This window comes from Palaemon carinicauda, chromosome 1 (genome assembly GCF_036898095.1).
Source record: "Palaemon carinicauda isolate YSFRI2023 chromosome 1, ASM3689809v2, whole genome shotgun sequence".
Lineage (NCBI taxonomy): Eukaryota > Metazoa > Arthropoda > Malacostraca > Decapoda > Palaemonidae > Palaemon > Palaemon carinicauda.
The window spans coordinates 134,484,156-134,508,284 of NC_090725.1; the positions used below are offsets into that span (position 1 = coordinate 134,484,156).

At 45.9% G+C, this 24,129-nt stretch overlaps 1 protein-coding gene across 1 annotated transcript in view; it reads left to right on the top strand.

Moving 5' to 3' along the window:
* The first annotated feature begins 284 nt into the window (after nt 1-284).
* The window catches only part of LOC137643212 (transmembrane protein 256 homolog), a 113,280-nt gene continuing 89,435 nt past the window's right edge, over nt 285-24,129 (top strand). Inside the window, exon 1 of the mRNA XM_068376062.1 lies at nt 285-456. Coding sequence (XP_068232163.1) covers nt 382-456 — 75 coding nt within the window. The 5' untranslated portion in view covers nt 285-381. The remainder of the gene's footprint in view (nt 457-24,129) is intronic.

Below are 24,129 nucleotides of genomic sequence, written 5' to 3' on the forward strand. Positions count from 1 at the left end.
TTATCATTTCTTGCACTTCTCTCTTCTTTTGATCATATCTTTCCTTAAATACCTTTTTTTTCTTTTTACATCGATATTGGATTCATTTCTTTTCTTTCTTTCTTGATAAAATAAAATCCTCGATGTTATATAAAGTATCGAAGACGTCTTTTTAATCACTGTATTTAACCCTCCGATGATCCTTTACAAATCTTGCCACCAATGTCTCAAAGACAATAGAACTCTTTAAACAGTTTAGACTCAAAGGAAAGCAAAGGGGATTAGCCGCTGACTCAAGGGGCAATGATATTTGGGTACGGAATCTATAGTTTAACTTGAGCCTAGTCGTGAAACATTTGGCTCCTCTCTCAGGACTACGAATTTTGTTATATTTCATTGGTAATGTTGGGTGACACTGTTAGTTGGCTGTGGAATCGTTGCCCCACAAAGGTTTTGGAAGTGATCATAGGTCGAAAGGTAAACAAAAGTACTCTGCATTATTTGTTACCCCATTCTATGTTAGTGGGTGGAATCATTGTTAGTTATACGATACTTCAATATCGTGTTGAATGCATGACCCATGTATATTTATGCCTAGTTGTATTGTAATTTATACATTTCAGGCCTTTATTGCTGGTTTAAAGATGCCGTATGTATGTCCCATATATATAGCACAATTTGATAGATCCAATTGGTAAACACTAAAAACCAGATTTCATGAGGAGGAGCCTTTGTATATCAGTGGCCAGTACCTCACGTATTGATTAAAAAATGGACATCGGTAAATTTGTATTGTATTACAGGGTGTGATTTCGAACAGAAAATATGTTTTCCTATAGTAAATAACGTGATTAACCGAATTTGACCTTCATTTCAACTGCAAACAAACAGATCAGCCAATTCGGCTAACTTCAAGTTGCCGAATTGGTTGCTGTTATTACTGATGAAATGAAGGTGAAAATCCGTTAAATCACGCTATTTCCTACAGGAAAACATATATTTTCGGTTTCATTTGTAGTGTATTACAGGGCGATGTAACCTAGGAAAACAACTACTTTTTCTTATAGAAAAAATTACGCTCTCCGAAAATGACACTCGTTCCCGTCGCAAATGAATAGTTTCAGAAATATATATACATCTATATCCTACGATAATGGGGGACCCCCAGTGGGAACTCGGGGTTTTGGGTGGGGAAAACATACTGGGGAATCGATATATAAACGTAAAACAAGCCTTTTCTTCTCTATACATTACCTTCTTGTATGTATTATAACCGGAGGAAAATACAAAACAGTATAACTGGGTAAACTTTGGAGGAGCCGTGGCAAAGATTATTTCATGAAAAAGTACAGTAACCAGTGCTGCCAACGTCTGATGTAGATCAAATGTTAGCATTCCATGCTAACATTAGCACCCATTTGTACGTTCGTTCGTGCATACCAGTTTTCGGTCTGCGCAAGTATCACTCCCCCTGCGCAGAAGCTTCCCCCCCCCCCAATTACTGTTTTTATTATCGTATTATCATCTCATATTATATTCCCATTCAATATTATTTATCATACATTCCATTTTATCTTCCTATATTGGGTTTATTTCTTTGGTTATTTCCTTTTCACTCCCCGGTTTCACATAAATACTTTCTCTGGACTAGTTTCCCTATTTAGTTCATTCATGTTTACCCGCTAGTCTCCTTTGTTTTTCCCTTAACCAATCACCAACCGATGCCTATTCAAAGTTTGCACAAGGGGGTTGCCTACAGATATTTCCCTACCCCCCCTTCCTTTATCTCTTTGAGCTGTCTGTTCATGCCTTTTCCTCCAATCCCTTTTGCGTTGTAACCTTTGACCCAGTAAGGTGTGCGTCATTTCAAGTGAGATTTATTTTGTCGTATTTTTCGATGGAGGAAGTTATAGAAACTTGTAACGGCTGCGCTATTCCGTACCTAAAAGCAGTGTCTAAATTCCATGGTGATTTTTATGATTCTTCAGCCAATGTTGATTATTTCCTGAAATCACACAATGTAATTCCTCAGCGTTTACTGTGCCCCAAGTGCTGTTCTCTTTTATCTTATAGGAAAGTCATTCACGTGTTTTATTGTAATTCTGAATCCATCATACCTAAAACTAAGAAGAATCGTCGTTGTGGTTATACCGTTACTTCCTATAAAGGTACATTTTTGGGGAATAGTCGTCTACGAGTTAATCCGTCAATCTCACCCTCCTGTGACCCACAATTGTTCCGTAACTGAATACAAACCACGCTATTTACATTGGGTAATTACTTCGGCGCAGCCGATGACGAGCCATAAAGTTTTAACGAGGGTTTCCTACCCCACCGCTAGTTAGCGGGGGGGAGGGGTAGCTTGCTACCCCTCCACCCTCACACACACCGGTAATTCGTCCACTTTACTTTTGGCTCGGAGAGACGACAGACCTGTCAGCGCTCTCCTCTCTTTTGACTGCCATAATTTTTGTTTGCTTTTTCTTGCAGTGTTTGTGTGTGAAGTTGGCCTCTATTATCATCATGCGCACTTGCCCTGGTCTTCCCGGCCGCCCTTGTGGGACCTTTATGTCGGCCGTGGAGACAGATCCGCACTCCTTATGCCCTCAGTTTAGGGGCCAACGGTGTGATAGTGCTAATTTGTGTATTGAGTGTAGGGAGTGGTCTACCTCCCAGTGGGAGAGGTTTGCCCGGCGACGTCTGAAGAAGGCTAAACGTGATTGTCTCTTTCCGAGGTTTACCCGCTAGTCTCCTTTGTTTTTCCCTTAACCAATCACCAACCGATGCCTATTCAAAGTTTGCACAAGGGGGTTGCCTACAGATATTTCCCTACCCCCCCTTCCTTTATCTCTTTGAGCTGTCTGTTCATGCCTTTTCCTCCAATCCCTTTTGCGTTGTAACCTTTGACCCAGTAAGGTGTGCGTCATTTCAAGTGAGATTTATTTTGTCGTATTTTTCGATGGAGGAAGTTATAGAAACTTGTAACGGCTGCGCTATTCCGTACCTATAAGCAGTGGCTAAATTCCATGGTGATTTTTATGATTCTTCAGCCAATGTTGATTATTTCCTGAAATCACACAATGTAATTCCTCAGCGTTTACTGTGCCCCAAGTGCTGTTCTCTTTTATCTTATAGGAAAGTCATTCACGTGTTTTATTGTAATTCTGAATCCATCATACCTAAAACTAAGAAGAATCGTCGTTGTGGTTATACCGTTACTTCCTATAAAGGTACATTTTTGGGGAATAGTCGTCTACGAGTTAATCCGTCAATCTCACCCTCCTGTGACCCACAATTGTTCCGTAACTGAATACAAACCACGCTATTTACATTGGGTAATTACTTCGGCGCAGCCGATGACGAGCCATAAAGTTTTAACGAGGGTTTCCTACCCCACCGCTAGTTAGCGGGGGGGAGGGGTAGCTTGCTACCCCTCCACCCTCACACACACACCGGTAATTCGTCCACTTTACTTTTGGCTCGGAGAGACGACAGACCTGTCAGCGCTCTCCTCTCTTTTGACTGCCATAATTTTTGTTTGCTTTTTCTTGCAGTGTTTGTGTGTGAAGTTGGCCTCTATTATCATCATGCGCACTTGCCCTGGTCTTCCCGGCCGCCCTTGTGGGACCTTTATGTCGGCCGTGGAGACAGATCCGCACTCCTTATGCCCTCAGTGTAGGGGCCAACGGTGTGATAGTGCTAATTTGTGTATTGAGTGTAGGGAGTGGTCTACCTCCCAGTGGGAGAGGTTTGCCCGGCGACGTCTGAAGAAGGCTAAACGTGATTGTCTCTTTCCGAGGTTTCTCGGGAGAGAGGAAATCCTAGGTCTTCTTCTCCCACCGCCCATTCCTCCTCCGAAGCTCCCGCTCGGGCGGCCTCTTCCGAGAGGCCGGCGAGCGGTAGCGTAGACCGTAATGTTGATGTTGTTGACTGATCCCGTGGTAAGGGAGAGGCCGCTGCCTACCATAGCGAGGCGGCTGCCCCTCCCCCCTCGGAGGAGGTAGTTATGTCTAACAAAGATCTTTTTCAGCTTTTGGCTTTCTTGGGGCTACAGGGTTCGCCCTCCAAGGAAGCCCTGTTTGACATGGTCAAACGGGGTGCGGCCGCCGAACAATCGTCAACTACAGCAGAGATAGATCCTCTGTCTGTGGTTGACGTAGTTGTTTCGGAAACATCCCATGGATCTGTCCAAACACCTGTTCCTGTGGCTGAGGTAGCTGAAGGCTCTGTCTCTCCCTCCAAACACACTTCGAGGGAGGAGCTGAGTCCTACGGTCTCTCCTTCCACTGAGATTCCCTCTCGGGGGAGTTCTCTGGTAGAGACGCCTCTTCGGAGGCCCCATGATGGTCAGCTTGCTGATCCTACGGCCCCTCGTGGGCATATAAGGCGGAAGGCTCGCCCTCCCCTTCGCCATAGAGGCCTTCCTTCTCCCTTTAAAGGAGTTAGGAGGCGCCTCTTCGGCTCGTCGTCCCCACAATCCTCTGCGGAGGAGACGACTCGCCGCTCTCCTGTCCTGCCAGCTACCACCCTAGACCTCTCCGGGGATCGCAGATAGTGAGTACCGAGTGGTCTTGGATCGTCAAGTAGCCAACAAAGTCCTGACTTTGTGGGGTTCCCCGACAGTGGACCTGTTCGCGACAGCTTTGAACTTCAAGCTGCCGCTATACAGTACTGCTCCCCGACAGTGGACCTGTTCGCGACAGCTTTGAACTTCAAGCTGCCGCTATACTGCTCCCCAGTCCCGGACCCCAAGGCACTCTGGCAAGGTGCCTTCCAACATCGGTGGGACAACATCGATGTCTACGCCTTTCCACCGTTCTGTCTGATGAGAAGGGTGCTCAACAAGACCAGACTATCTGTCAATCTGTCAATGACCTTAATAGCTCCGCTATGGCATCATGCAGAGTGGTTCCCGGACCTTCTGCAGCTCCTGACGGAACTCCCGAGAGAACTCCCCCCACGACACAAGCTACTCAAGCAACCACACTGCAACATCTACCACAAGGCCGTAGCTTCGCTTTGGCTTCACGCCTGGAGACTATCCAGCGTCTCCTCACTGAGAGAGGCTTTTTGCAACAAGTTGCGGAGAGGATGTCTCGACACCTGCGAAAGTCATCCGCAGGGGTCTACCAGGCAAAGTGGAGAGTCTTCTGTGGTTGGTGTCGTGGGAGGGGTATCTCTCCCCTCGATGCCACTATTCCAGCTATAGCGGAGTTTCTCGTGTATTTGCGGGAGGAAATGCGCCTTTCAGTCTCGGCGGTGAAAGGCTATCGCTCAGCCTTAAGCTTAGCCTTCAGGCTGAAAGGAATAGACATTTCTTCCTCGCTGGAACTTTCTTTACTCATACGAAGCTACGAACTTACCTGCCCTCAGTCGGAAGTGAGACCTCCTCCATGGAACGTGGTTCGTGTCCTCAGGGCTCTTAAGAGACCTCCGTTCGAACCATTACGCCAGGCCTCTGATCGACACCTGACTTGGAAGACGTTGTTCCTGCTCGCTTTGGCATCAGCCAAGCGGGTCAGTGAACTTCATGGTCTCTCATATGACGTCGCCCATTCAAGGGGATGGGGGGAGGTAACGTTCAGGTTCGTCCCTGAGTTTGTAGCTAAGACTCAGAACCCTGGAGTGCCGGACCCACGGTTCGACTCCTTCAGGGTTTCGAGTCTCCATTCTGTAACAAGTGACCCAGACCATCTGCTACTATGTCCAGTGAGAAGTCTGAGGCGTTATCTGAAGAGAACGGCTGCAGTCCGTCCCCGCGTGCAAGCCCTGTTTGTGAGCACGGGAAGGACGAAGAGGAGGATCACCAAGAATACCATCTCAGCTTGGATTCGAAGGGTCATCCACCACGCCTTGAATCAAGATCCTCCTCCATCACGTCGTCCCAGAGCACACGATGCCAGAGGCATCACATCGTCTCTAGCTTTTAAGAGAAACTTCTCGGTGACGCAGGTGCAACAAGCTGGGGTCTGGAAGCGTCAAACGACCTTCACAGCCCACTACCTGCAGGACGTGACCCACAGGAGCCTTGATACATTATCGATTGGCCCTGTGGTGGCTGCACAACAGCTGGTTTAATCTCGGGCTCCTTAATGGACAGGTAGCAGAAGGTTGAGGGCATTGTTACCTGGTTTTAGACTGCATGAATGAAAGAGTATGTCTGGCCCTTACTTCTTTCTTCATCCTCCCCTCTCTTGGGGAAAGCATCATCCTGGGTTCTCTGCATAGCTGACCTCGAACCTCTGCAGGTAAACCATGCTTCCTTGTGTTCGTAGTATCAAGATAATACTGTCGCGTTCCCCATACTCTGACGAGGTGGTATTGGGAACGTCCTAGCCTATAATTCTATCTAAAGGACTTCAGGTCAACTTCCTAGGACGAGTCACACTTCAATCCTCCACACACAAGCTTATGTAGGCCGCACGTTCCTTGCGGAGCAAGGAACTTGCGAGGTGCAGGGACTTTTTCTTGAGTGCTGCTCACTCGGGTTCTGAGTCCCCGGGTAAAGCCAAAGCCAGTAAGGCTGGGACTTTCCACCCTACCTAAGGGGTAAGTCACCCCATGTAAATAGCGTGGTTTGTATTTCGGTTACTGAACAAATGACAAATTCGGAGATAATTTGTATTTTTCCTAACCATACAAACCTTAGCTATTTACACATACAGTGGAACCTCTACACATGAACGTATCTACATCCGAATTTTCCAACATCCGAAGTAAAATTCGAGCAAATTATTGATTTTACACCCGAATTTTATTTCGACACACGAAGTAAACATTACGCCATTGAGCGTCGAGTGCTCAGTTCTCTATTCTTGTGTGTATCGTGTGGTTGTCCTCTGTTTGGTCTGTTATTAACAGTGTCTATTTTCTTCCTTTTCTCACATTTCCTTTTTGATTTTACCTATAATCATGGTGCCTAAGAAGTTAAGTTTCAGTACAGGAAGAAGGCAATTCTTTCATTAGAATTGAAGCAAGAAATTATAGAAAAACATGAGAGCAGTGTGCATGTGAGTGATACTGTATGACTAAACAATATGGCCGGAATAGGCCTATGATCTCGAGGATCATCAAGCTGAAGGCAGCCATTAAAACAAATAACCATCGAAGGGGATTACCATTATTACAAGACATCTTAGCAATACTCTGGAAGAGATAGAACGCCTTTTGTTGATAGGGATAAAGGACAAAGAGATTGTTGGCAACAATCATTTGTGAGAAGGGCCAGCGTGATGAACAGAAAGAAAGAAAAAAGTGAAGCAAAGAAAACCATGATAGCATTAACAAGCTCTTTTAAATAAGACTTCTCTCTTTTTCTGTTTCTCTCTAAACATAGCATTAACATGTTCTTTAAATAAAATATCTCTCTCTCTCTCTCTCTCTCTCTCTCTCTCTCTCTCTCTCTCTCTCTCTCTCTCTCTCTCTCTCTCTCTCTCTCTCTCTCTCGCTCTCTCTCTCTCTCTCTCGTTCTTCTTCGCTGTTATAGTGTTAGATACGTCTATTATTTTTTTTCCGAGAGAGAGAGTGAGAGAGAGAGAGATTAAACAAAAATGTGTTTAGAGTACATATGATTTTTAACAGCGTCAGCGAGTTGAAAAACAATTAAATATAACTAAGAAAATAATAACAGCTAATCTGAATTCCTTTATTAACTAAAAAAAATATTGATACAAACACACTCGTGTGCGTATGCACAAACACGCACACACAGGTGCAGGAATTGCCACGCAGTAAGAGAGACGGTCGGGGAGGAGGTAGAGATGGTGACTGCGGTAACATACCGTAACTCGTCACTGAAAGTGATGAAAATAAAAAATCAAAAGAAGAAAAATGTAAAAAATATGAAATATAAAAATAAAAAAAAACAAATAAGCTAAGTTAGATTAAAATTTCCGTAGTGTAAGTTACGGTATGTTATCGCAGTCACCATCTCTACCTCCTCGCCGATCGTGTCTCCTCGTGCGTGTGTGTGTGTTTGCGCATACGCACACGAGTGTGTTTGTATCAATATTTGTTTTAATTAATATAGGAATTCAGATTTGCTGATATTGTTTTTTTAGTTACATTTAACTGTCTTTCAATTCGTTAACGCTGTTAAAAATCATATGTACACAACACATTTTTGTTTAAACTCATTTTTGTTTAAACTCATTTTTGTTTAATCTCTCTCTCTCTCTCTCTCTCTCTCTCTCTCTCTCTCTCTCTCTCTCTCTCTCTCTCTCTCTCTCTCTCTCTCTCACAGAAAAAATTAATAGATGTCTCTAACACTAACAGTGAAGAAGAACAAGAGAGAGAGAGAGAGAGCATTTATTTAAAGAACATGTTAACACCTTGTCTACCTTCTCGCCGATCGTCCGTCTCCTCCTGGCGTAGCAAATCCTACACCTGCGTTGGCCTGTCTCTAAGGTAAAGTGGCAATAAAACACATTTTTTATTTATTATTTCTTTATAATTATCTTTTTTACATGCTTCTTTCATATTATGCAGTTATGTTATTGTTATGTGTAATTATGTGTAGCCATTTATTAAGGATTTATTATGGGTTTTTAGGCTGAGGAACGAATTAAATGAATTACCACGTATTCTTATGGGAAAATTCGTTTCTACATCCGAACATTTTCTACATCCGAAGTTGGTTGTGGAACGAATTAAATTCGTATGTAGAGGTACCACTGTATTTGCCCGCCAGCCCTATCCCCCAAGGCAAGTCCTACCTCTAAGTGAAGTGAAGCAGTTCACCGGTGTGTGAGGTGGGGGAGGGGTAGCTAGCTACCACACCCTTACCCCCTTGCTAACTAGTGCTGGGGTAATTAACCCTCATTAAAATTCTAATGGCTCGTCATTTCAGCTACGCTGAAAGTAATACCCCATGTAAATAGCTAAGGTTTGTATGGTTAGGAAAAATACAAATTATCTCCGAATTTGTCATGTCCGGGGTGTAGCTACTTCTGGAGAGGGAGGTCTCAACCTTCCGGACTCACCAGTGGTAGCTTATACCCCCCCCCCCCCCCCTGAACCCCCCCAAGCGGCGGCGCGAGCCCTAAACCACGACCCCTTGGGCGGAGTTACCAGGGACGAGCGGGTTGACTCGGCAATGGGAGTCTCATTTCTGAAGTTGACTTCGGCACAGAACGTTCTCCTCTTTTCCCTCCCGCTGCTCCCAACATATTTTTCAATATTAATCTTACCCGGTGATCATGTAGCTGCAACTCTGTTGCCCGACAGAAAAAACCTACGGTCGGGATACGCCAGCGATCGCTATACAGGTGGGGGTGTACAACAACAGCGCCATCTGTCGAGTAGGTACTCAGGTACTTCTTGTCAACAAGAACCAATTTTCTCTCTGTCGTGCCACCGGCAAGACCTACTTGATACGCTGTTGTTTCTGGAGTTGATTTTCACGCTATTTGGTGATGTATTCTCTCTAGATATTAGCTTTCGCTGTACAGGAGTTATTATCATTACCTTATCAAGCTTTTTTGATTAGATTTGGATTATTTGTTGACGACTTGGATAGATTTTGGATTTCCCCCTTTGACTAATTCAAGATGTCTGACCCTACTCAAGTCCCCAAGTACAGGCAGTGTAGCGCTAGGGACTGTTCTAGGCGTCTTCCGAAGGCCTCTATAGATCCTCACACCGTTTGTTCCAATTGTAGGGGTAAATCCTGTCAATTGGAAGATCGATGTGAGGAATGCGCTGGGCTTTCGGAATTCGATTTTAATGAATTCCTTAAGAATGCACGTAGGCTAGAGAAGGATAGGATCAGGAGGAGTTCGTCTCGCTCTTTTGATTTTTCCTCTCCCCATGCCCCACAACCTATTCCTTCCCCTGTAGTGGTGACTCCCGACCCTTCTACTAGCTCTCAGCAACCCTCGATGGTGGACATGATGCATGCCATTCAGGCTCTTGGTGACAGAGTGGAGTCATTAGCGAATGACCGCAATCAACTCTTGGCCGATGTCAAAGAGTTGAAGGAGAAAAGTGCAGTGGGAAGTGTAGTGAGTGCGAGTGCTGTGAAAAGTGTCAGTGTCAGTGTTACGCATGAGGGTGCATCTGTTCGTGCCAGTCGTCCTCCCAGTCCGGGACCTCTTGCAAGCTCCCATGCCCAGGGGAGAAGCAATGTCGAAGGACCAAAGGGTTCGACAGGCCTTGATCAGCGTACAGATGTACCCTCAGTGGTTGCGGACGTATCTTGCAGAGATCGTCCCACCCACAAACAGACGAGTGAGCCCATTCATTCCTCGTCTGTGGAAGAAGTTTCTCGTCAGAAACGCTGGACCAAGGTCTCACGACCTCTCAAGCGCAAGGTCCCTTCCGAGCGAGTCCAACGGCCCAGGTGTAGCCACTGGGTCAGTTCGAACTCGCCGCAGTCTTCCGAAAACTGCACACCTCCCAAGAGAGGTAGAGTGGTTCCGCAGCAGGCAATCACTCCGTCTGTTGCCGCACCAACCGCTGTAGACCCTAAGTGGTCTATGCTGCAGTCTATGCAGACTCAGCTAGCTTCCTTCATGCAGGAGTATCGTGCTGAGAAGGTTGACACTGCACCCGTTAACCTACAACCTGCCACGGTTGTGCGCTCAGCAGACACTGCGGCTGCCTGCTTCCACACTCCGGCTGTGAGAGCTCCACCACCGATGCGCAGTCGACCCTGCCAGACGCATGTTGACGTTAGCCGACGTGCGGCACCCTCCGTTGACATGCGTGAGCTACCGCATCAGCAGTGGGAAGGTGCTGTCAAGCTGCCGTGTTTTGACGCAATGCGGCAGTCTCCGCAACCCACGGCAGTCCCCACCACGCACCATCACTCCGCTTTTGTTGTTGCCAGCTCTCAGACTGACCAGCAGCGGCATGATGTTGGATCCAGTGCAGCTACGCATGCACCCGTGCTGCCGGATTCAGCCGTTCAGCTTTCTTCTCCTCCTTTGCCGCTTCCTCCTCAGCATTCGGATGAAGGAATCTCTGATGACGACGAAGCTGCGCATTTGGACGATCAACACTCCGACATAGAGGAACCCAAGACTACGCCTCCCTCCTTAGACTTTAGGAAAGTCCTTGCCCTGTTTAAGGAGTTGTATCCGGACCAGTTTGTGTCTGCAACCCCGCGCTCACCTCCCTCTGAGTTCGCTTTAGGCATGCAGTCAGCAGCTCCTGCCTTTACGAAGCTCGTACTCGCGCGCTCATCCAAGAGAGCTTTAAGGGTACTGGGAGAGTGGTTGCAGTCCAAGAAGCAACTTGGGAAGACATCCTTCATCTTTCCACCGACCAAGCTTGCTTCCAAATCTAGCGTCTGGTATGCCACGGGAGAAGATCTCGGCTTGGGAGTTCCTGCCTCTGCCCAGGGCGACTTCTCAAGTCTGGTAGACTCTCCCCGCAGACTGGCTATGAGACGCTCCAAGATTTGCTGGACCTTTTCGGACATGGACCATCTTTTGAAGGGAGTTTTTCGTGCGTTTGAGATCTTCAACTTCCTGGACTGGTGTTTGGGAGCGTTAAGCAGAAAGACCTCCCCTTCGGATAAGGACTCTGCCATGCTCATCATGTCATGCATGGACAAAGCCATTCGGGATGGGTCTGGCGAGCTTGCGGCTTCTTTCGTGTCTGGAGTTCTTAAGAAGCGAGATCACCTTTGCTCCTTCTTGTCGGCGGGGATCACACCATGTCAGAAGTCAGAGCTGATGTTTGCTCCGCTATCCAAGTGTCTCTTTCCTGAAGAGCTGATCAAGGGGATTGCTGCCTCGTTGATCCAGAAAGACACCCATGACCTGGTGGCGTCATCCGCACGTAAAGTCACAGCTTTACCTTCCGTGCCTAGACCTAGGATGGACACACCAGCGTCTAGGTTCATTCCGCCCTATCGTGGCAGAACCTCCAGCAGAGGAGGTACCCGTGCCGATAGTCAACGTGGCAAAAAGAAGAAGGGTTCCAAGTCCTCAAAAGGCAGAGTCTGACTGCCTTCTTCTCCAGACAGCAGTGGGAGCCAGGCTCAAGAACTACTGGCAGGCCTGGGAGAACAGGGGTGCAGACGCACAGTCTGTGAAGTTGCTCAGAGAGGGGTACAGGATTCCATTCTTGCGCAAGCCCCCTCTAGCAACTACTCCCATCGACCTCTCTCCCAGGTACAGAGAGGAGGACAAGAGGCTAGCTTTACAGCAAGAGGTGTCTCTCTTGCTACAAAAGGGAGCGGTAGTCATAGTCCGGGACCATCAATCCCCGGGCTTTTACAACCGTCTCTTCTTAGTAGCGAAGAAGACAGGAGGGTGGAGACCGGTGCTGGACGTCAGTGCTCTAAATGTCTTTGTCACCAAGCAGACGTTCACCATGGAGACGACGAAGTCGGTGCTAGCATCGGTCAGGAAGGAAGACTGGATGGTCTCGTTAGACCTAAAGGACGCGTACTTTCACGTCCCCATCCACCCAGACTCCCAACCTTTCCTAAGGTTCGTCTTTGGGAAGGTGGTTTACCAGTTCCAAGCCCTGTGCTTTGGCCTAAGCACGGCACCTCTAGTGTTTACCAAACTGATGAGGAATATTGCCAAATTCCTGCATTTGGCAGACATCAGAGCCTCCCTCTATTTGGACGACTGGCTTTTAAGAGCTGCGTCAAGTCGTCGCTGTCTGGAGAATCTCAAATGGACTATGGATCTGACCAAGGAATTGGGTCTCCTGGTCAATATAGAAAAGTCCCAACTCGTCCCATCCCTAACTATAGTCTATCTAGGTATGGAGATTCAGAGTCAAGCTTTTCGGGCTTTTCCGTCGGCCCCCAGAATCAGTCAAGCCCAAGAATGCATCCAGAGCATGCTGAGAAGGAACCGATGTTCAGTCAGACAGTGGATGAGTCTAATAGGGACACTTTCATCGCTGGACCAGTTCATCGCGTTAGGGAGACTCCACCTCCGACCCCTTCAGTATCACCTAGCTGCTCACTGGAGAAAGGACATGACGCTAGAAGCGGTCTCAGTTCCTATATCCGAAGAGATGAAGTCTGCACTGACTTGGTGGAAGAACAACATTCTTCTCAAGGAAGGTCTACCACTGGCTGTTCAGACCCCCGACCACCTTCTCTTCTCGGACGCATCGGACACGGGCTGGGGTGCGACACTGGACGGTCGGGAATGCTCGGGCACCTGGAATCCGGATCAAAGAGCACTACACATCAACTGCAAGGAGCTACTGGCAGTTCATCTGGCCTTGAGAAGCTTCAAGTCCCTCCTTCTAGGCAAGGTAGTGGAGGTGAACTCCGACAACACTACAGCCTTGGCGTACATCTCCAAGCAAGGAGGGACTCATTCGATGACGTTGTTCGAGATCGCAAGGGACCTCCTCACCTGGTCAAGAGATCGAAAGATATCGCTTGTAACGAGGTTCATTCAAGGCGATATGAATGTCATGGCAGACCGCCTCAGCCGGAAGGGTCAGATCATCCCTACAGAATGGACCCTTCACAAGAATGTTTGCAACAGACAATGGGCCCTGTGGGGTCAGCCCACCATAGATCTGTTCGCTACCTCGATGACCAAGAGGCTCCCAAATTATTGCTCACCGATTCCGGACCCAGCAGCAGTTCACGTAGATGCTTTTCTTCTGGATTGGTCCCATCTAGACCTTTATGCGTTCCCCCCGTTCAAGATTGTCAACAAGGTACTGCAGAAGTTCGCCTCTCACGAAGGGACAAGGTTGACGTTGGTTGCTCCCCTCTGGCCCGCGAGAGAATGGTTCACCGAGGTACTGCAATGGCTAGTAGACGTTCCCAGGACTCTTCCTCTAAGAGTGGACCTTCTGCGTCAGCCGCACGTAAAGAAGGTACACCCAAGCCTCCACGCTCTTCGTCTGACTGCCTTCAGACTATCGAAAGACTCTCAAGAGCTAGAGGCTTTTCGAAGGAGGCAGCCAGAGCGATTGCCAGAGCAAGGAGGACATCCACTCTCAAGGTCTACCAGTCAAAATGGGAAGTCTTCCGAAGCTGGTGCAAGGCGAATTCAGTATCCTCAACCAGTACCTCTGTAACGCAGATAGCTGACTTCCTTTTACACCTAAGGAGGGTAAGATCCCTATCAGCTCCTACGATCAAAGGTTACAGAAGCATGTTGGCAGCAGTCTTCCGCCACAGAGGCTTAGATCTTTCCAACAACAAAGATCTACAGGACCTCCTGAAGTCTTTTGAGACCTCAAAGGAGCGTCGGTTAGCCACACCAGGTTGGAACTTAGACGTGGTTTTAAGGTTCCTGATGTCAGCAAGGTTCGAACCGCTTCAATCAGCCTCTTTTAAAGATCTCACTTTGAAGACTCTTTTTCTCGTTTGCTTGGCAACAGCTAAAAGAGTCAGTGAGATACACGCCTTCAGCAGGAACATAGGATTTACATCTGAAACGGCTACATGTTCCTTACGGCTTGGTTTTTTAGCTAAAAACGAACTCCCTTCTCGTCCTTGGCCCAAATCGTTCGAAATTCCAAGTCTGTCCAGTTTGGTTGGAAACGAACAAGAGAGAGTACTATGCCCAGTAAGAGCTCTCAAGTACTATTTAAAACGTACGAAGCCATTACGAGGACAATCAGAAGCTTTATGGTGTTCTATTAAGAAACCTTCTTTACCGATGTCGAAGAACGCAGTTTCTTATTACATCAGACTTTTGATTAGAGAAGCCCATTCTCATCTGAATGATGAAGACCATGCTTTGCTGAAGGTAAGGACACATGAAGTTAGAGCTGTCGCTACTTCAGTGGCCTTCAAACAGAACCGTTCTCTGCAGAGTGTAATGGATGCAACCTATTGGAGAAGCAAGTCAGTGTTCGCATCATTTTACCTTAAAGATGTCCAGTCTCTTTACGAGAACTGCTACACCCTGGGACCATTCGTAGCAGCGAGTGCAGTAGTAGGTGAGGGCTCAACCACTACATTCCCATAATCCCATAACCTTTTTTAATCTTTCTCTTGAAATGCTTTTTATTGTTGTTTTTGGGTTGTACGGAAGGCTAAGAAGCCTTTCGCATCCTGGTTGATTTGGCGGTTGGTCAAATTCTTTCTTGAGAAGCGCCTAGATTAGAGGTTGTGATGAGGTCCTTTAGTATGGGTTGCAGCCCTTCATACTTCAGCACCTAGGAGTCGCTCAGCATCGTAAGAGGATCGCGAGGCTCAGTAAGGAAGACGTACTTAAAAAGGCAGAGTAATGGTTCAAGTCGACTTCCTTACCAGGTACTTATTAATTTTATGTTTGTTATTTTGAATAACTGCTAAAATGAAATACGGGATACTTAGCTTCTAATGTTAACATGTATGCTGGTCTCCACCCACCCCCCTGGGTGTGAATCAGCTACATGATCACCGGGTAAGATTAATATTGAAAAATGTTATTTTCCTTAGTAAAATAAATTTTTGAATATACTTACCCGGTGATCATGAATTTAAGGACCCTCCCTTCCTCCCCATAGAGACCCAGTGGACCGAGGAGAAAATTGGTTCTTGTTGACAAGAAGTACCTGAGTACCTACTCGACAGATGGCGCTGTTGTTGTACACCCCCACCTGTATAGCGATCGCTGGCGTATCCCGACCGTAGGTTTTTTCTGTCGGGCAACAGAGTTGCAGCTACATGATCACCGGGTAAGTATATTCAAAAATTTATTTTACTAAGGAAAATAACATATTTGCTGGTTTTCATTATTCTGCACTCAGCAACCAGCGTAATATCTCAGCCCACGGCTTAATTATGGCTAGGCAAATTCTTACTTCCGTGGAGGTGCATCGGCTTAGCGAAGACTCCAGCGAAGAGGAGAACGTAATCAGTAACGAAAAACGAACACAATCGACTGCAGGAAGTGATATGCCTTCTAATTCTGATATCATAAATATGTTACTACAACAGAATCAAACACTCATGAAAATCATTCAGAAAAGGTAAGGTTTTAAATTCTGTTTACAACGAAAATGTCATATGGAAAGCAGCTGATTTAGACTAATGACGTCACAAATGCAAATGGCGGCCCCCATATGTAAGTTTGTTATGATTTGAATGCTTAGAGCAGGCATTTCCGAACATAGCGTAAGTAGCTTAAGCAAAGCATGTGCATGATTACAACACGAATAATTGGAGTAAATAAACTAAATACTGTACTCCAATTTATATATATAACAAAATTATAATCAGGTATACAAAACAAATTGCTTGCCTGACACATTAAAAGCACGCAGATTAATAGGCAGTAGGCTAGACCACAGGTAAGTTCGAGTTTACATTTCTCGCTTTAAACCTATCGACACTAGCCTAGGCCCTGGGGGGCGATCTGATAAGGGTTACATATGAGGCAGGTCTAGTTTATTAATAATAACAGATATACAGTGAACCCTCGCTACTTCGCGGTTCGACAATCGCGGATTCACCACTTCGCGGGGTTTTCCCATAACCCATATATATATACATATCGCGGATTTTCCGGAAAATTCGAAAATACCGCGAAATCTGAAGACAACCAAATACGATATTTTGTTACCTGTAATTCCATTAATACTGTAATTAGTAATATCTGTTCTTACTGATTGTTCATTGCATTACATATGATATATAATTCAGCACAGAAAGAAATAAAACACGAAAAGAGAATGTGATCATACGATAATTCAGTACTGTATACAGTACGTAGTAAAATTAAATCGAACATGAAACGCAAATCAGATGCAGTCATACCATATTAGAATGGTGTGTGTGTACTGTAATGGATGTGCTTTTTTTCCATGAATCTTTTGTATGTATACGTACGTAGTACAGTACTGCATCCAATAATATTCTTTGTTGCAAAAATCACATTTCGAATAAGCGTACGAGAGAGAGAGAGAGAGAGAAGAGGCGTAAAATAGCGTACGTAAAGCTGTATTATTATTATTGTTATTATTATTATTATTGTTGTTGTTGTTAATAAAATTATTATTGTTATTATTATTATCATTATTATTATTATTATTATTACTGTACAGTATTATTATCATTATTTATTATTATTACGGTATTGTACTTAATCTACGTACGTTCGGTATGCGCGGGGCATCTTCTATGAGTAGGTAACCAACGCATCATAGTACTGTAAGACGGGTTGTGATTGGTTCAAGCGCTGATAGATGACGAATCAGAACTCAAGTTTTGTTATCTAGCCTGTGATTGGTGTTTTGCCCGCATCTCCTACCCGCAGCATCAAAGTTCTCGCGGGGCTGGATCGTCCACTCTCTGTTACCGCGTATCGCTGAGTAGACGTTCTTAAGTGTGTGAATCTGTGCTGTGTGCGACTTTTTTAAGTTGAACTTTTTGTTACTGTAAATCCTACTGTAATGGCTCCCAATCGTTCTGCTTCTCTTAAGGCTGGTAGTGAGCCTAAACGCCACCGAAGGATGATGACGATAGCTGAGAAGGTTACGCTTCTCGACATGTTAAAAGATGGTAGAAGTTACGCGGCCGCCGGCCGCCATTTTGGCATCAACGAATCTACTGTTCGCTATATCAAGAAGGACGAGGCGAACATTAGAAAGACGGCTGCAATCACCTTTAGCAGATCAGCGAAGCGAGTCGTTACAACGCGTAATAAAACGATCGTACGCATGGAAGGTGCTTTAGCTGTGTGGATTGCCGACTGCCGGAAGAAGAACATAGCGTTGGATACGAACACCATCCAAACAAAGGCTTTGAGCTTATATGAGAATTTTGCTGCAAAGGAACCTAAAGACGACGACGGCAACCATGCTGAAGATGATGATGATGCAGATGATCCTCAACCAGGGACATCCACTGATTCCCAGCCTCAGAAACGTTTTTCCGCAAGCAAAGGATGGTTCGCTAAGTTTCAGAAACGCTTCGCCCTGAAAAGCGTTTCCCTGCATGGGGAGTCTGCTTCCGCTGACACTGCCGCTGCTGAAACTTACGTGAACCAGACGTTCAAGAATATTATCGCCGAAGGTGGATACAAGCCGGAACAAGTCTTTAATATGGATGAGACTGGCTTGTTTTGGAAGAGAATGCCGTCGCGAACTTTCCTGTTCAAAGAGGAAGCCAAAGCCTCTGGCTTTAAAGCATTCAAGGATCGCGTTACCCTCGTGATGTGTGGCAATGCTGCTGGATTTTTGTTAAAGCCGGGGCTTATTTATAAGTCGAAAAATCCTCGCGCTTTGAAAAATAAAAATAAGAATCTCCTTCCCGTGTACTGGATGCATAATCAAAAAGCATGGATTACGAAGATGCTGACCTCCAACTGGTTCCATCAGTGTTTTATCCCGCAAGTCAGCAAATATCTCTTAGAGAAGGGCTTGCCATTCAAGATCCTTCTCCTTATGGATAACGCTGGTGGACACGCAACTGACCTGTCGCATGAGGGCATTCAGGTTGAGTTCCTGCCACCCAACACCACGTCATTAATTCAACCGATGGACCAGGGGGTTATCAGGGCGTTCAAGGCCCTCTACACGAAGAATACCTTGGCGGACCTCGTTGCGTGTGTGGATGCTGCCCAAGATGACGAGGATGAAGATTTTAACTTGAAGGCGTACTGGCGGCAGTATACCATAGCCACGTGCCTGCAGAATATTCAGAAGGCACTTCAAGAGATGAAACCTGCAACCGTGAATGCGAGCTGGAAGAAGTTGTGGCCCGATATTGTTTACGACGACAAGGGATTTACTCCGTCGGAAATCCAACACTCTGCAATACGGAAATCTGTGCAGTTGGCTGCCATAATTGGAAGTGACGGGTTTGGCGACATGACGACAAGACGTCGACGAGTTGTTGGACTGCCATTCCCAGCCCCTAACTGACGCAGACCTCGAAGACCTGACGAAATCGGCAAGTTAGGAAGAGAGTGATACCCAGGAAGAGACCCAAGAAAATGTCGAAGAAACGGGCTTAACATTAGAACGGCTTGCCAAGGCCTGCAACCATGCGAAGGAGTTGAAAGAAATGTTGCAAGAGTGGGACGAGGATATGGTTCGCTCGATGCAATTCTGCAACAAGATCGATGAAGACATGACTCCCTACAAAATGCTCTTGGATCGAAAAAAGAAGCAGCGGCAACAACTTCCGATCACAATGTTCTTCCAGCCTCGCAAAAAAGAGCCAGTTCCTCCTGCTAGTACGCCTTCGGAAGAAATTGAAGAAGTTTCCCAGGAAGAAGTTGAAGAGGTGTCCCAGGAAAAGACACCTCCGTCTGAAGAGACGTAAAATACTATCATTGGCTGCACAGTAGAACACATCATCAGCTTCATCATCATCATTTCTACTGTGCAGCAAATTCATCGCCATCACCATTCAAGTTTTTCTTCAACTTCTTTCGTGGTGAGTACAGTAACAATCTTTATTTTTTACTTAAATATTCTTACTGTACATTCTAAAACTGTATTTGTGCCTGTTTTATAGTTTAGTACTGTACGTACTGTATGCATTAAGTTAAAGGGAAGGTTTTAAAAGTCTACATGTTGTAACCTATCATATTTTTTTTGTTTAAAATTTACATTTACGTACGTAAAACAATCTCTCTCTCTCTCTCTCTCTCTCTCTCTCTCTCTCTCTCTCTCTCTCTCTCTCTCTCTCTCTCTCTCTCTCTCTCTCTCTCTCTCTCTCTCTCGTAAATTGTTTTCCTGCTTTGCTACGTACAATACTGTATAATTTATATTTGTAAGGTAACATATTTTGTAAATGCTTTTACTGTAAATATTGTATGTACTGTATCATTATTTATCACTATCATCATGCGCGTTAAATGCCTTGTTTGTTCTGAGCGTGGTTGTTTACTGAGCGTACACGCCGTCGTTTCAGGCGGCGTCATAAAGAAAAACATTTCATTTGGAAGTCCTAAGAAAAATACGTAAACTAAAACATTGGTAATAAAAAAATCAACATACAGTACTGTATAATCAATATAATCGATGCAAAAACTAACCTATACATATATGTGTACTGTACACTAAATGAGTTTGTTTCTTCATTATGATCAGAGATGAACGTAAACAAAACATTGGTTGCCATTTTTTATCGTGCTTTTTAGGTGTTTAGGAAACGCATGATATAAAATCGCCTTTAATATTTGTGCCTGTTTTAGTTTAGGGTGCTGTAGTACATGCATTAAGTGTTCTGTACATTAAAGGGTGGTTTGTTAACAGTACTACGTACAAGGGAAGGTTTTAAAAGTCCGAATATACATGTTAAATAAATAGGTAAATATGATGTCACTACTTCGCGGATTTTCACCTATCGCGCCCGCGTCTGGAACCTATCTACCGCGATAAACGAGGGTTCACTGTAAACTTATCATTCACTTAAATATGGCACTGAATTAACCTAAGAGGGCTATTTGAGTTGTGAACCCCATTGCCTGACTTCAGCCTTCTAGGTCCGCTGCTGTCCATATTTACTATACCTGTTGAACAAACATTTAAATTAATCTATGGTAAATAATTCACTGATATTAAACATTCATCTCGGCAGAAGTGGTTCACCTGCTAAGAAGAATGAGGCTCCCCCTCCTACTAAGCGCTCAAGACGATCATCTGAATTACCTGAAAGTGCAAATTTTAAACACAAGACTTACCCGGTAGTTATATATATAGCTTACGTCCTGACGTCAACGGCAGAAAATTCGAAACTCGCGCCAACCGCCAGTTGGATAGCCAGGTGTACCACCCCTGCACCCTAGCGAGGTACCTGGGAACCATTCCAGTGACCCTCATATATTCCCTGCCGTCGCTAGCGGTGACACGTGAATTCTACTCCGTCATTACTGATCGTTTTTTTGGTGAAGTACAAATCTTTGGTTATTGACTCCCGCTTGTTTTTTATCTTGCTTTGGATATTTCTTGGTTTTGTTGGGATTAGATGATTTTTGACCTTTGCTTGTCTTAATTCTCTTTAAATTTTCAAAATTGCCACCCCCCCTATTACTTTTAGATTATGTGTGACTAGTGGGTGTAAGACCCGTTTGGCTAAAGCCTCTCTTGACCCCCATTCTCTCTGTGTTGCTTGTAGGGGTAAAGAGTGTGATTTAGGTGATCGCTGTGACGAATGTGTTTTGTTGTCAGAGCATGAATGGATTAATTTTGATAAATACAGGCGTAAACTTAAAAGGGATAGATTGAGGCTTAGTTCTTCTCGCTCTTCTAGAGATATTTCCTCCTCCCATGTCATTGATCCTATTCCTTCACCTGTAGTGGTAGATCCTGATCCCACTATTGCCATTGCTAATGAACCTTCCCTTAAGGATATGTTAGTGGCCATTCAAGCTCTTGGCGCTAAAGTTGAATCTTTGGCTGCGGACAGGACACAGTTGATGTCCGATGTGCGTCTTTTGAAAGGTGAAGGTGCAAGTGCAAGTGCAGTGAAGTTAAGTGCAGTGGAGGGTGCGCCTGCTCGTGTCTGTCGTCCTCCTAGTCCTAGACCTCTTCCAAGTTCCCCAACCCCTGGGAGAAGGAATGTCGAAAGGCGAAAGGAGTCGAGAGGCTTTAACAAACGAGCAGACGTCCCCTCGAACGTACCTGTGGGCGCCTCCCAGGACGTTCACCCTCACCATCGGAAAGGTGAGGTTAAGTGTTTTTCGTCGTCTTCGGATGACCCCTTGCCTAAAAGAGGCTGGAAGCTCGCTTCCAGGCCTCTTAAGAGATCTTATGATACAGCCTATCGACGTCCTGTTAGTTCTAAGCCTGGATGCAGTCATTGGGATTCTCCAGAGCCTTTTGAAAGCCCCCCGACCAAACGTCCTTTTAGGACTCTGGACGTTTCCAAGGATCCTTCTGGCTCTATTCCGTTTAGAGGTGAGGAGAACGTTATGACCTCATTTCCGATTTCGCAACGTTCGGATCCTGACTTTGTTTTTCTTCAAGACATGCAAAGCAGGCTCTCTTCCTTTATGCAATCATACCAGCGTAACGACAAATCTTGTATCAGCGATCGTGATCGGAGAAGTGAGCCAGGTCATGTTTCCGAGCGGCCTCGTACTCGGGGTTCGAAGCTTCCTGCTAGCCGATTCGAACAGCCTTTAGGAAGCGATCGTGATCGTTTTCCTAAGTCCGCGGTCCACGGTTCTTCTATTGAACGTGTTCGAGACTGTGTGCCTGTGCGTTCTTCTAAGAAGGATGTCGGACGTCCTGTTAAACAGGTTTTTGATCGCCCTTCGACTCAGGCTCCTGAACAGGCTGCCGATCCTCAGGTTCAGACTTCCGAACGTCCTTGCAAACAGGCTACCGAACGTCCTTTTAAACAGGCTGCCAAACGTCCTATCCTTCAGGAAGTTTCCCTCTCTGCCAATTACTTTAGTGAGCGTCCTTCAGGTCGCTTTTCTGTGATGGTTACAGTTGAACGAGTCGCTGAACAACGAGCGATTCGTAGTTCCGATTGCTTGCCAGTGGTTGACGGCAAGCGTGTTTCTGAATATGATCCTGAACGTCCTTTCCCTGGTCATATCTCGGATGTTAGTTTGGACTACGAGGAGGAGCCTTATCCTTTTCAAGACATTGATGCGGTTCATGTACAGGAACTTCTCGCCTCCGATCGGACTGATCGCGAGCGATCGGTTGAGCGACACGCGACTCTGCCGCCTGTTACTGTTCGCAATGAGACTGTTTCTGTTGCGGTTGGCACTCAGATTTTTTCTGATATTGATACCGCTCTTAACCCTTCTGCTCCCGGAGGAACGTCGCTGGAGAGGGAAGTAGAAGCGCAGCTTTCTCCTTTGGAGTTTGATGACGTTTCAGAAGATGAGGACTCTGTTTCTTTCCGTCATTCGGCTGATCTTAAAAAACTTATGAAAGTTTTTACGGAAGAGTTTTCGGACTTTTTTGTGCCTATGGCTCCGCGCTCTCCTCCTTCTGAGTTTACTTTAGGGAAAGCCTCTAAGAAAGCCCGTTTTACGAAGATGGTTCTGTCACGTTCGTCCAAGAGAGCTCTGAAATTAATGGGTGACTGGTTACAGTCTAAGAAGGCCTTAGGAAAGACGTCTTTTTCCTTTCCTCCAGCTAGACTGGCTTCGAGGTCGAGCATCTGGTACGAGACGGGAGAAATTCTCGGCTTGGGGATTCCTGCCTCTGCCCAGGGAGATTTCTCAAGCCTCGTAGACGCTCCTCGTCGGTCGGCCATGAGGAAGACCAAAATTTTTTGGTCCACTTCAAAGATGGACCACCTTCTCAAAGGAATTTTTAGGGCCTTTGAAGTTTTTAACTTCCTAGACTGGACGCTGGGGGCCTTGGGTAAGAAAGTTGAGGCTTTTAAAGAGGGGGATACCTCTGCCCTGGTCCATTTGATGTCGTGCATGGACAAGGCCTTAAGGGATGGCGCTAATGAGCTTGCAGCTCTTTTTTCCGCAAGCATCCTTAAGAAAAGAGACCAACTTTGCTCTTTTCTTTTGCCGGGGGTGACTCCCTTCCAGAAGTTTGGACTCTTATATGCTCCCCTTTCTCCGTTACTGTTCCCGCAAGAACTTATCAGGGAGATCTCTGCAGCTTTAGCTCAGAAGGCCACTCAGGATCTTGTCTCCAAGTCCGCTAGAAAGGCTTTACCTCCCTCTTTTGTCAGCCACAAGTCTAAGGAAGATACTTTTCCTAAGTTTTCCCAGCCCTTTCGAGGAAGATCTTCTAGTAGGGGTAGCTCCAGACCTGATGCTAGAAGGAGTAAGAGAAGAGGTTTCAGGGCAGGGTGAAGCAGAGTCTGACTGCTTTCGCCTTCAGGCAGTGGGTGCCAGACTCCTCAAATTCTGGCAAGCGTGGGAGAAGAGAGGGGCAGACCAGTGGTCTATTCAGATCTTGAGGGAGGGTTACAAGATCCCCTTTCTAGGAGCCCTCCCCTGGTCTCAATGCCCGTGGATCTCTCTCCCAGATACAGGGAGGAGGCAAAGAGACAAGCTCTTTCGAACCAAGTGTCTCTTATGTTAGAGAAAGGGGCCATAGAGAAGGTTCAGGATATCCGTTCACCTGGTTTCTACAATCGGCTATTCCTGGTACCCAAGAACTCGGGGGGATGGCGTCCGGTTCTGGACGTGAGTGCGCTGAACAGGTTCATCATCAAAACGAAGTTCACCATGGAGACTTCGAAGTCAGTGTTAACAGCTGTAAGGAGGGACGACTGGATGGTCTCATTGGACCTTCGGGACGCCTACTTCCACATCCCCATCCATCCGAGCTTCAGACCCTACC